At 35.9% G+C, this 14,190-nt stretch overlaps 2 protein-coding genes across 2 annotated transcripts in view; both read right to left on the reverse strand.

The window, feature by feature from the left end:
• Positions 1 to 11,446, reverse strand: part of LOC123319122 — a 72,866-nt gene extending 61,420 nt beyond the window's left edge. The window contains exon 1 of the mRNA XM_044905976.1: positions 10,177 to 11,446. Within this exon, the coding sequence (XP_044761911.1) occupies positions 10,177 to 11,386 (1,210 nt within the window). The 5' untranslated portion in view covers positions 11,387 to 11,446. The remainder of the gene's footprint in view (positions 1 to 10,176) is intronic.
• A 720-nt stretch (positions 11,447 to 12,166) lies between these two features.
• LOC123310403 (uncharacterized mitochondrial protein AtMg00810-like) lies at positions 12,167 to 12,634 on the reverse strand. Its single transcript, XM_044893905.1, has one exon. It carries the CDS (start codon positions 12,632 to 12,634, stop codon positions 12,167 to 12,169), a length of 468 nt encoding a protein of 155 aa, XP_044749840.1.
• Positions 12,635 to 14,190: the final 1,556 nt, after the last annotated feature.

Genomic DNA, 14,190 nt, shown 5'->3' on the forward strand with positions numbered 1-14,190 from the left:
TATAGGAATACCAGATGTAATAGATATCGCGATATTGAAAAATATAACTCAAGAATTCTCTATTGAAACTTTGGAAGATGGAACCTCAAACCACAATCCCGTCGAATTGAAAATTGGAGAAGAACAAAGAGAAAAACTGATGGAAATAAGAGAATATACCAATTGGGCTAAATACAGCCATTTAATACAAACGGAAATTCCAACAATAAGCACTCCAGAGGATCTGGAATGTGCGGTTGATAAACTGGAAGAGATTATATTGAAAGCTTACGAAAAAAGCACAAGAAGAGTGAAGAGACCAGCACCAAGTCATCCTTATGGCGATACGCCTAAAGAAGTAAAAGATCTAATACGAGAAAATCGAAGACTCAGAAGAATATATCGGATGAATAAAAATGATCTGAATAGAAGGAACCTCAACCGCCATAGCCAAGTTGTGAAAAATGCCCTGAAAGATCTAAGAACAAGCAGATGGAACAAAAGGGTTCAAGAACTGAAAACAATCGATCATTCTGCATGGAGAATGCAAAGGGGAATGGCGTATACCAATACTGATAAGGCAGATGCATTGGCGGACTCGATCGAACGAGAATCGAGAATAAATTACAGGATAGGCGACGATAATGAAGATTTGGAAGAACTGGTTGAAGAAAATGATAAAGAAATGGATGAATTACCAGCGACTGCTGAAATAGACAAGCCAACATCGCCAAATGAAATCAGGGAAATAATCAGAAGTTTGAAGAAGAGGAAAGCTTCCGGAAGCGATGAAATAACGAATGTTATGTTAAAGAAATTACCTAGAAAAGATATAGCCGCTCTAACAAATATCGCGAATGGAATCATGAGGACAGAACACTACCCAGAAAAATGGAAAACAGCGGAAGTTAAACCATTTAAAGAGAAAAAGTTCCCACAAAACTACAGACCGATAAGTCTACTGTCGGCGTTAGGAAAAGTAGTAGAAAGGATTATCGCCACGAGGCTAAATGAGGAAACCGAAAATCTGAAACTGATACCACCAGAACAGTTCGGATTCAGAAGAGAGCATTCAACAGAGCAACAATTATTGAGGCTCACAGAGTACATTACAGGGGGATTCCAAAATAAACAAGCCACAGGTCTTGTTTTAATAGACGTCGCCAGAGCTTTCGACAGAGAAGGGCTGGATATTCGATCAAAATATGCAAGTTGATCCGGAATTATCTCAAACATAGAAGATTTTACGTGAAAGTGGAAGGAGAATACTCCACAACAAGAGATTTAGAGGCTGAAGTACCCCAAGGGTCAGTTGTTGGGCCACTTCTGTACAACATATACATTCACGATATTCCGAAGAATCCAAGAACCATGCTAACGTTATATGCTGACGACAAAGGCATAGCAACTCGACACCGAAACCCAGAAGTAATAGAACGAGTTCTACAAAAAACGATTGACGAAACAAATGACTGGTGCATAAAGTGGAAAATCAAGCTCAATGGACAAAAAAGCCAAGCAATATTAGATTCTAATAAGAATAAGGTCCAAATAAATTAATATCGAAACAAAAGAAGATTTTTTTTAAAAGATGATGTCTCACCAAAGTTCATTCCAAAGACACTGGACGATTTATCATGTTCAACAAGATGTATGCGGCAAAAGAGAATGATGAAAAATTCATTAAAAAAATCATAGTTTGGAAATCATTAAAACAAAAGGTGCTACGGACGATTTTCGTCAATTCGATATTGCTCAATGCTACTAAGTACCACTGTTTAAAATTTAGTGCGGAGAATAAATGTTTGGCTTCTTCTGGATGGTGCCCTGAAATCAACATGGTTTCTGGAAAGTTCAACTTCGATACAAGTAGAAAATGTATTATGTAATTGAGCTAACACATTTTCGGATGATGAAAAAACTCTGATTGCGACGACGATAGTGACAACTGCGATTGTGAAAGCAGCGAGGAATCAGACTTGGACTAGAAAATGTAATACACTGATATAAAATATAACTTGATTCAAGAGACTGATTTTGAAGAAACTCGAGGAAAAATTCTTCAGATTTAATTACATTTGTACTTGATGAATAAATTATTTTTTATTATGAAATGAATCTCTTAAAACATTAAGTTTTTTCATAATATTCATTACGTAATTATAATTTTGTAAATGTTAAGTCGGCTGGCATCCACCATCCTCATGTAACAAGTGGCGTTGCGCGCCATCTCTTTCACTTTATTTCAGATATCTCGCTATTTTAACAGATGGCAGACCTAACTTGCGGCCATTTTTTCACAGGCAGCCATACATCATCCTATTCGAAAAAAAATTAGCTTTAATTTTATATCAAAAACATCCGTGTACGTCATGAACGTAGAAATACATCGAAATGTTACCTGCTTACACCTGGCTGCGAGGTAGTTGCGGCCGAGTGTGCAACGGCAGCTATGGATTTTAGTATTCTTTACATGCATTGCTATGATGTGGATGATATTTTATTTCAAAACGGAGTGAACGAAATTTCTCTTGGAATATTGATTAACATTAATTTAATTAAAATTATTTGCGGCCACTTTTGACAGGCTGCGGTGTTATCAGTGTATTCTCCTATCCATAAACGTATGTAAAAATGTGTGTTTGTCTCTGTACGCAATCAACGTAGTAATTTTGCAGCGGGATCTCGTACTATTATGAAAGTTGTTGACAATAAAATTCTATACAACTTTTGTCTGAAGCAATCTTACATATTCTTAATCGTTTTCGATCAAGAGGGTGATGAGCGCGAGGAGCTTAGCCATACATTGGAAAGGGCAAGACCAATGTAGAATCCCAGTCTAATGTACATTTATCGCTATACAGGGTGTCCCAAAACTAGTAAATCAAACGTCACACCACGATAGAGTAGACCAAATATTATCGAATGACACCAACATAAGTTCAACGAAAATATACCGTTTCCAAAATAATCAGAATTTTATTAAAATACCTAAAGTTGCCGATTTTAGAACCATTTGTCGTAATCGCAGGGCCAGTTTGTGAAAAAAAATATCGATAACTTATATTGAACTAAGATTATTGTTTTATCTCCCCTAATTGAAATTATTTTAAGTAGTTAATCGATAAACTAAGTAAATGTAAATGAAAACAATTGTTTTTTCTACATGATTTTTATTACTCAGAATGAATAAACCCCCTCTATAGGGGTGATAATATAGTAAAAAACGCTATCCTCAATCACAAATTGGCCTTGGGATTGAAAAAATAGTTCGAAAATCGGCAACTTTAGGTTAGGTTTTTTCAGAAACGGTACATTTTTCGCTCAACTGTTGTTGTTATTCGATAGTATTTGATCTACTCCATCGTGGGGTGACGTTTGATTCACTAGTTTTGGGACAGCCTGTATATCTCAAAAACGTTTAAACGTAGAAAAAATTGCTGCGGACGAAATTTGTTTTGGGACACCCTGTATATCTTGGAAGATTGGAAGATTTAAAGTCAAGACTTGAGAAGACTGAGTCGAAGTTGGAACATTTACAACAGGAAAATAAAAGAAACAATGTTATTGTCTTTGGAATTCCGGAATCTGATAATACAGAACTGAAGAAGAAAATCGTGACCATGTGTCATGAAAAGATGGTAAACATTGATGCACAATCTATAAAATCCTGTTACCGTTTAGGGAAAGTAGTAATTAAACAACAAAATACGTCCGATTGTTGTTAAATTCATGGATGAATCACATCGTAATGTTTTTTATTCATCGAGGAAACTTTTTATGGGTTTTAAGGTGTCTGTGAAAGAAGATCTAACTAGAAAGCGAATCGAACTCTTCAAGTATGCCTTAAGAAAATTTCCCAAGAATGTGTGGACTGTCGACGGGATAAATAAGGTTAGAACTGAAAAAGGTGTAATTTCAGTATATGATGAAAGGGACATAGATAGCTTAGTTTGAAAATTGAATTGATAGTTGTTATATTCAAATATGTATGCTAAATCGTATTTCTAAGTTTTGATTTTTGTACACTTGTCGGGGTTATTCACAATATCGATCGGTCTACACTTGATAAAGAATTTTTGTTTTTCAATCTACATATATTTATATTTTCGTTTTTATTTTATATTCATTTTTCACATCTACCGTTGTAATTATTTGATGGATTGCTTCGAATCCGATTTGGATGACAGAAGGAACGAGTATTTTGATGTTGATGATGCTAGAAAAGAGTTTGATTCTGATAAACTCCTAAATTTGGTACATTTTAATATACGTAGTATACAAAAAAATTATAATAATCTGTTGTTATACTTGAATGCCTTGGATCTCGATAAATTACATGTAATTGTTCTATCGGAGTGTTGGGAATTGTTTGAGGAATCTAATTATAATATTCCTGGTTTCAATGTATATTATAATTGTTCAAACTACAATAAAAATGACGGCTAATTGGTGTATGTAAAATCGTCTATAGATGTGTGTGTTCAAGTTGTACATCTTTCAGAAACTAATCTGTTACATTTAACCTTTGATTTGAATGAAAAAAAATATAGTTTAACTGCTTCATACAGACTCCCTTCTACTAGTATGAGACTTTATATTGAAGAATTGCAAGATTATTTAGCGAATATCGTCTTCGTGGATGTTGAAATTTTTGTGGGTGACATAAATATTGATATTGGTGGTGAAGCTACTTCAGATAGTTTAGCATATCAGGCATGTATGGGGCAATATGGATTCATTTCTCAGATTAATTCACCTACGCGGGTTACTAATATTTCGGCCACAATAAATTGATCATATTTTTGTAAAAATCAGAGGAAACACTCGTAAATCTTTAATGTTGTGTCCAGGAATAATCAGAACTTCGATCACCGATCACTGGGCAGTTTTTCTGACGGTCAGGACAGCGTCCATTGAAAGACATGTTGTACATGAAGCCCCAGCAAAAAAGACCTTCATTGATAAAGACAAACTAGTCTCTCAACTGATGAATGAGAGCTGGCAACAGGTCCTTGATAACTCGAATCCTCAGACTGCATGCACTAACTTTTTGAACTCTTTAAAAAAATATATAGAGAACTCAACATATTCAAAAAACATTAAGACAAAAAATCATAAAAGAAAACAACCTTGGATTACAATCGGGCTTATAACATCTATTAAACGACGCGACAAAATGAAGGTATGGCTGAGAAAGAATTTTAATCCTGAAAATAACCGAAAATTTTGTGAGTATAGAAATTTGCTGAATAATTTGATAAGGGAAACAGAGGAATCGTATTTTGTGAAAAAATTTGAACTAGCAGGTAATAATACTAAGAAATATTGGGAACCTGTGAATGAAATGAATAATACATATAAGATCAATTCTGATATTCCCCCCAAAATAGTTGATGAGGATGGTTGTACTGTCACTAAGTTGGAAGGAAAGGTGGATGTGTTCAACAGGTTTTTTGTTGATGTTGGTAAGCGATTAGCTCAAGGTATTACTAGATCTTCGAATTCTAATGCTTTGGTGGTTCCTCCGAATCCCTTTTCTATATTTCTGGAGCCGGTTGATGAGGATGAGATTGTGAACACTATCTCCTCACTGAAAAATGGTGCCTGCCCTGGACCAGATGGTATTGCTTCATCCCTTATTAAGCGGATTCACTTGTTTGCGTCGATGCCTCTCGTACATATAATCAATTTATGCTTTTCGAATGGTGTATACTTCATTCAATTTTATTTTAGCAGTCGGTTGGCCATGGAAATTTGACACATTTCACTCTGTATAGTACGAAAATGTGGGGTTATGAAGCTTGTCAAAACATTTTTGGGTTTTAAATCAACGCTATGTTGCCCGTTCTACGTAAAAGTTTCTGTTATTACGTATTTTATCACAATGTCTCGGAAAATATGTGACGAACATTGAAGTTTATACAAAATGTTTGAAGGCATACCAAATCCAGTTATTTGCATGGAAAATACAAGAGATCAGTATAATATCATAATATGCACTAGCTTGAGGAGAGTTAATGTTCGTTATCTTCTTTGGCTTACATCATTTGAAGATTTCAAAAATATTAACCCGAAGATGAAATGCATATGATGCAGTGGTTGGGAATGGGTATCTCCCGAAGGAATTAACAGATAATTACAAGAATGTTAAATTCTTCAACAAAATCATCTTGCATCAATGTAAGTAAAAGGAATTGAAGGAATTTTCAAGTTAAGATGCAACTCCACCGTTGAAAAAAAATTTCACATGAATAAACAAGTAACAGGGCAACTTGCGCGTATTTGTGGCTATTCATCTTAATACATTGATGTAATAATAATAATTAGGTATTTATTAGTACATTGAGACATTTACATTGTATAGGACAAGTCAAATGAAAAATAGAAAAATCCATTTTAGGGAACTTATTCCCCGATGACATTTATCGAAAATCCTGTAGTAAACCTTTCGCATTAATTAACTCAAACATAAAATTCTCAAATGGCACCACTTTTTTTGGGTCTCCCAATAGAAGGAAATTCTTTGTCATCCCCTTCATTCACAATCTTTCTGATTGTGGAAATATTCAGCTGAAATATAAGTCGTTTATATTCAGATGAAACATTATATAAATTCTCTTACATTGAATATGTTCGCTACCGTCTGACGTATTGTGGATTTTTAGAATATCAGGGTATAACTATTTGAATGAGCGGACCTGAATTCTGAATAGCACTTCCTGGAACCCTGTCTCTTTTTTCAATCACTTTCGGCATTTTCGAATTTTCGTAATAAAAATTGATATTAGTTGTGGCAACGGCTTTATGACATTAACGACATTTCATGAGTGCCAACCTTACGTCGTTCTAGTTACAAAAACATGAAAAAATTATTTCATGGCCAACCGACTGCTAAAATAAATTTGAATGAAGTATAGTACCATCTGAATGGAAACAGTCGCATGTGAAATGTGTTTTCAAGTCTGGTAATAGATCTCAAATGACGAATTACCGCCCAATCTCGATTATAAATAATTTCGCGAAAATATTCGAGAAATGTCTTAAAAAAAGAGTGATCTCGTTTCTTGAAAAGACTGATATGCTGAGTGACAAACAATTTGGTTTTAGGGAAAACATATCAACCATAGATGCTATACAGGAACTCATTGGTGGGGTCATTCATAATATGGATAAGAATAAGAAAGTCCTTTCTGTTTTTTTGGACTTAACAAAGGCCTTCGATACGGTGGACCATCGTTTGCTTTTTGACAGATTGGAGAATGCTGGTATCAGGGATATTGCATAAACTTTATTTAAGAGTTATTTGGACGGCCGGTTTCAGTGCGTCAAGATGGGGGATGTATTGAGTCAACCACTGCTGGTTGATATTGGTATTCCACAGGGAACTGCATTGGGTCCAACCCTTTTTCTTGTTTTTATTAATTGGCTGCTTCGAGTTTCAAATCTAGATATTTTGGCCTATGCAGATGATTCTGTTATAACCTTCAAGGGGAACACATGGGAGGAAGCTTATCAGAGTGCTGTGGGGGGAAAGCTGTCACACTGCTTGCTGAGTTTGAACACCAATAAAAATAGATTTATAGCGTTTTCACTTACGGCGTCTGATCAGCCTGACTTTCGGTTTATAAGTTTGCATGGGGATGGGTGCGACCGATTGGGATGTCGTTGCCCGACAATAGAGAAAACCTCGGAGAAAACTATGTCAATTAAGTATTTAGGGGTCCTCGTTGATCAGCATCTAAGATGGGGTGAACACGCTGCCTATCTTGTCGGGCGACTCAAGAAATTGTTCTACATATTTTACCACCACCACCAGGAGTGATCTATCCAGGGAAAAATGTTTTCGTGTTTATGAGGCACTTGTATTGTCAATATTGAGATACGGCATTATAGTGTGGGGTGGTGTGAACAGGAATAACATGGGTTGTCAATAAGGCCTTAATTAAAACAATTTTGAAATCTGGTAGAAGGTTTGGAACTTAGAGGCTTTATATAGAATCTGGACAATTGAGCTTGAAACAGTTATACATATATGAAGTATTGTTATATCAGATCAAAAAGAAGAAACAATTTGTTCACCACGAGTTTCAAACCAGACAGATTCTGCGTAAGGATCTAGTTGTTCCTCGGTTCAATAAAAAACACTTACAGGGGAGTCTGGCATATTATGGCCCCAAATTGTATAACCTCCATCCCCAAGAACTTAGGGCATCATCGCTAAATGTAAAAAGCAAAGTTTTCATATACCAGCTCCGAAATTGTGTGATTCTGAATTCTGATAGATTCGAAGCTACCCTATTGGAGTAATTTTGTTTTGGATATACATATCGTTCAATTAGTCATTTATCTTTGTGTTGCTTTTTCTTAGTTTTAGGGATCTTATTAAGAAATTTTACATGCTTTATATGGTTATAGGGAGAAGGTTCATGACTTGTGGTTGCAGGGTATGACAGCATACAAGCTTGCTCAGGCTGCATATTCCTGCAAGAAGGTTCAATATTTATTTTGGTTGTAAACCTTTTGATGAATAAATTGAAATTGAAATTGTAATTGAATTGAAATCTCAAAAACGTTTAAACGTAAAAAAAATTGCTGCGGACGAAATTGTTAGAAATTGTTCTGTTCTACTACTTTTATCATGAATGCGAAAACATTTTGAAGACCAGGAGAGGAGATATAATTCAAAAAAACTGATTTTTGTGACCTATATGGTAAATTTTATTGGTGCGGCTTGCTGAAACTGTCAGATTGAGAATGTATACTTTTCAACATGTAATTAACCACATACATCTTAATTTGACACGGTCGAGTATGTCCAATGATCGAATTTTTTCACTATTCTGACAGGCTGTCCTAGACAATTTCCCCTACAGCAGGTCTAATTTTTGGTAGAGGTACGCTATAAGATCCAAGGTATCTCTCCTTATATTAATCTGACACTCGAGTAAATCCCGACTTTCCTTTTTGGGCTCTAAAACTACAATGTGCGACTGTACAAAACCGCTGTACGCGTATATTAACTTATGCAGCCAAAACGAAAGTGGATACAAGCATGACAAAACACTTTCTCCGAACAACAGAGATGAAAACCCTTACATCTGGAGTAACCTTCTGGGATAGAAAACGGAGTTCCAAAATTAGACAGACCTGCGATCAGATCAGATAACAGATGTAGTCAGATGGGTACGGAGCAGAATACGAGAGTGAAAGGCACAGACATGTCGATAGAATAGGGAAAGGTCGGCTAGTAAAAAAAACATTTAAGGAGAAGCCAACTACCAGAAGGCCAGCAGACAGACCTCCATTTTTTACAATTTCAATTTTAATATTCTGAAATTTTACGTGATTTCAAAACATTAACACTGCCATTTTGTTAGCATCAGTTATCTGCCAAATTTTATTTTTCTAAATTTTTTCAATGAATGAATGAAAAAATTTTTTTTTACCTAATTTTGAAGGGCTGTAACTTGGAAGCAAAATGGTGTTGAACAAAAAGTTATGTGAAAGACACCTCATATGAGTGCTAAAGTATCACATTTTCAAATCTTTCGAATCAAATCAGAAACAACCTGTATATTCCGCTTTCACAAAACGTTATGAACCACAAGACTAAAAGACACTCGCACGAGACTCGAGACGGCAAGACGAGACCAGACTTAAGTAAAGTCTGGTCTGGTTGGTCTCGTGGGTGTTACATGTGTAGGGGCATTTAATTTCTGTTTATAATTCAACCGCGCAGGAGATCTAATTCATTTCGGTAGTATTATATTTTTTAACAGAGCCAAACTAAGGTAAAGATGGCAAGTTCCACACATACCCACAGTAAGGCCAATTCATTTTCCAGTTGAAGGTGGCCGAAATAATTCAATAATTTTTTGAACGAGGAGGAAAGAGAAATCGAATCAGAAGGATAGGAACTACTTAGGTAATTAGAAATAAATCGATAACTTTCTCAAGGAGGCTTATGAATGCGAAATGAGAATAACTGAATATAATGATATAATATTACCTATTATTAGAAAAAAAGTCGATAACTTCTTTTAATGAAGTAGTACTGCATTCAGCATGTGTTTGATGAAGGAAAATGAATCGAATGAGATTTCATTCATTCATCATAGTTTGTCACAATTTCGGAGAAATGAGAAGGTGTAATTAATTTTAATAAATAATTCGTAGACCTCGAGAACTGCTTACCTATTATCCTAAATAACATTCTGAGCTTGGCACTTGACCAATGGCCATGGGTTCTGTGAGGACGGCCGTCGATTGGCGGAAGCTTATTTTTAACCTTGTGTTTACACAAAGAAATGAGGCATCGCGGTTCTGTGGGACTCATAGAATCATCTGGACTATCGGGAACACCAACACAACAATTCCATTTATTCTTATATTTCTTAGGTGAAGGTTTCACATCTTTTGGAGACACTGAATTGTTAGAAATCACACATATCTGACATTCCTGAGGTGTACTCGGTGGGGTCGGTGTCGGTTCAGCACAAGAGGAAAATGTATTCTCGAGAACTGTACACGTGAAGAATGTCGTTCTTGTGGAACGGTTTTCGCATTGCAGATCAGCTGGTCTATGTCTTAAATTAGGGGGACAATGAAATCTAGTTTCTTGAGTAACAGTGACAGGCTGAGGTGCAGCTTGTTGTCGTTGTTGACGAATATATTCATAAGTTGTTAATCCCAGAAAAGAAATATATATGTGAAAGAAACAGAGATGAAGAAGTAAACCAGCTGTTACGGTGGCAAGAATTCCCAAAATTCCTACAATGGCAATGAAAGTTGCATCACTCGTTGGTAGGGATGATGTTCTTGTATACGTGAAATTAGTTAATAAATCAGTTGAAGGTGATGAATCAAATTTGTGTATAGCCAGTTCTGCGAAGGCAAGAATGGCTACGAATGTAGCTGCTGCTATAGCTGTGGATACACACATAAGGAAAGGAATGTAATTCCTGCTACCCACGCAGTGGTTCAACCACTTACAATGATGATCGAAACCAGCCACACACTTATTGCAAACCGAACAATGCTTAGTTCGAGAATTTGTAGTTTCAAGCCCACACAAATTGCAAAACCCGTGTTCAATCACATGAGAGTGTTTTGTTCTATCGAATGATGGCAATGGTTTTGGAACCAATAGTCTAAGAGCGGGTTCAGCAGGATCTAGGAGTGCAGTTGCCAAATGGGTAACTATGTGAGCAAGAAGAATAGATGTCAATGAAATAAGTGCTACAGGCTGTAGATTTAACGGCAACGCTGGTACTAAAACAAGGAAAGCTCCAGCGGATAACCCCGATAAAGCTAACCAACCGGACACCTGAAGTGGATGCAAGGGCAGCTGAAAGCCGTGCTGGCGACGCACCTTGCGACCCTCACTGTCAACCACGGGCAACATTGCGCGTTGTAACCCCCATGTTTTGGCGGCAAATGGGGGCACACCTCCGGCACACTCCGATGTCACGTGCACACTAGAATTGGCTGCATTACCGACAGGGGGATCTGCCGATTTATCGATCCGTTGTTCTGTATTTGCGCGTTCGCACATTTTATGGGAAAGAGCTACGTTCCACATCCGACAATTGAACGAATTTTATGTAAAAGATGCCACGAATGTATAGGGATTCTAAGAAGAGGTTGATGGATGTTCCATTCCCATCAAGTTATAATTTAAATGAATAAAAATGTCATGTTGATAGTTATGAAAAATTTCAAGAGAAGTCACAGTCTTCTTTGGAGAATGGAGAAGAAAAGAAATAAGTTCAATTATTCTTTAGTTTTGAGCAAAAACTTTTTTCATTTGTGCCAGATATTGAAATTCATCGAACCAAGAAATCCTGTGGAAATGTCAACTTTTTTATGCTTCACTTTCCTCATATATAAGCTGCTTTCGAAGATTTTTCCGATAAATCAATATGAAACATAACATTTCACAGTGTCCGGACGTTGGCCCAACTTTGGGAACAATTAGCGAGAAAAAGTACAAACTTGATCACATTCGACGTAGAATTCAGTGCTCTATAGCTTTTCTCCTAAGTAATTAGTGATGGTTATTATATTACACTGTATATGATTTTAATTTTAAGCAGTATGTTTTTAACAATTTTTATGGCACTTTGGTCATCAATATACAAGTTTATTTTTATTTTGTCATTAGTTAGTTCTTCAATCAATGATTTCAAGTATACACACACACACACACACATTCTGCAGCAGCAATGTATTCTGCTTCAGTACTAGACAACGACATAATTGGTTGTCCCCTGGAAGACCATGCAATAGGTCCACCGCAGAATATTATTACATAACCGGTAGTACTTTTACGTGTTTCACTGTCAGCGGCAAAGTCACTATCACTGAATGCAGATATTTCATTCTCTTCACAGTTCCCATGAAATTCTATACCTCGAGCTTTAGTTCCTTTCAGATATCGAATCACTCTCTTCATGTTTGTTACATCCATATTAGTTGGTTTCCCCATTTTTCTGCTCCCATATCCAACAGCATATGATATATCAGGTAGAGTTTTATTTGAGAGATAAAGCAATGTTCCAATCAACTCACGATAGGAAAAGTTCTTGTTGAACTCGCTCTCATCATCTGTGTCAACTACCAATGATGTTTTGGCTATCTTTGCTTCTTCCATGCTGAATGATTTCTAGATATTATCCACATATTTCTCTTTTGAATTTCTAAACCAGTCAATGTCCCTGGATTGTCTTCTGAAACAGTTTCAAAATTTTGTTCCAAATTTGTTAGTGAATTGAACATCTCCTTCTCATCTTTTCCAGAATTCCATCATCAACATATATGGCAAGAAGAAGAGTACCTGTATCATTCATAAATATACAGTTTTCAGTTTTAAGATTTTTAAGTTTGTTTGGTTTCCAGAAATTGGTAAATGTTTTATTCCATTCCAATGGTGCTTGTTTCAGACCATACAGAGATATACGAAGTTTACACACCTTATTTTTCTCTGAGTATCCTTCAGGTATCTCCATATAAATATCTTCAATTCTCCATACAAAAACGCAATTTTCACATCAAACTTTTTGATGAAATGGTTATGATGAGCCGCTAGGGCAAACAAGATTCTTAGAGAACTCATATTCAGTACAGGACTGAATGTTTCTATGTAGTCGTATCCATATTTCTGTTCACAAACACGTACAACCAGCCTAGCCTTGTACTTTCCGTTATCTTTTACCTTGAACAGCCATTTATTTCATAAAATATTCTTATTCTTCACACTATGTTCATCCTCATATGCCCAACTATTGTTCTTTTCAAGGATTCCTTCTCCTCTTCTATAGCTAGCCATTTTTCTATCTCCTCACTGTTTATTGCCTCTTCGTATGTCCAAAGTACATATTCATCATATTTTCTTGGTGGTCTTATTCTTCTTCCTCTAGTTGTAAAATGTTCTTCAATTCCTGTTTCACCTACATCTTCCTCTATCTCATTTTCACCTATTGGTTGTAATTCATTCTCATCATCATGTGTTTTAACCTCTCCATCTATTACTTCTACCTCTTCATCATCCTCATTTATCCATTTGAGAGTATCCTCTAATTCATCTTTATTCATTATGTCTTCAAAAACTACATCTCTTCTTACTATTATCCTGCATTTTTCACTGTCAGATAATTGATAACCTGATGGTGAATAACAAAATTATATTCATTACTTCTTGAATTCAATTTCTCTAGATATCCTAGAGGTTTAGCATGTGCCCTGCAACTAAACAAGTGCAAGTTTGATAAATTTGACACCTTTTTTGTCCATTTTTCATATGGGGTTACTTCCAAGGTTTCAGTGGGCATCTGTTCAGCAAAAAGGCTGAAAATCTAACTGCTTCTCCCCAAAATTTTTTACCTGAGCTACAATCAAACATTAGTGCCCTTGCCTTTTCCATAAGAGTTCTGTTTAGTCTCTCAGCTCTACCATTGAGTTGTGGTGAATGAGGTATTGTTGTGATGTTGTTGTGATGATTATTCCTCTACTTTTATGCCAGTTTCTGAGATTGTTGTTGACATACTCGCTTCCATTATCGCATCTGATTTTGGATACCTTTAAATTGTGAAAAGCTTTAACTTCTAAAACATATTGTTTTACATATTCTGCCACCTCGAACTTATTTTTCAGCAAATAAACCATAGTAAAATTTGTATAATCATCAAGGAAGGTTAACACACACCTTTT

This window comes from Coccinella septempunctata, chromosome 1, assembly GCF_907165205.1.
Source record: "Coccinella septempunctata chromosome 1, icCocSept1.1, whole genome shotgun sequence".
NCBI lineage: Eukaryota > Metazoa > Arthropoda > Insecta > Coleoptera > Coccinellidae > Coccinella > Coccinella septempunctata.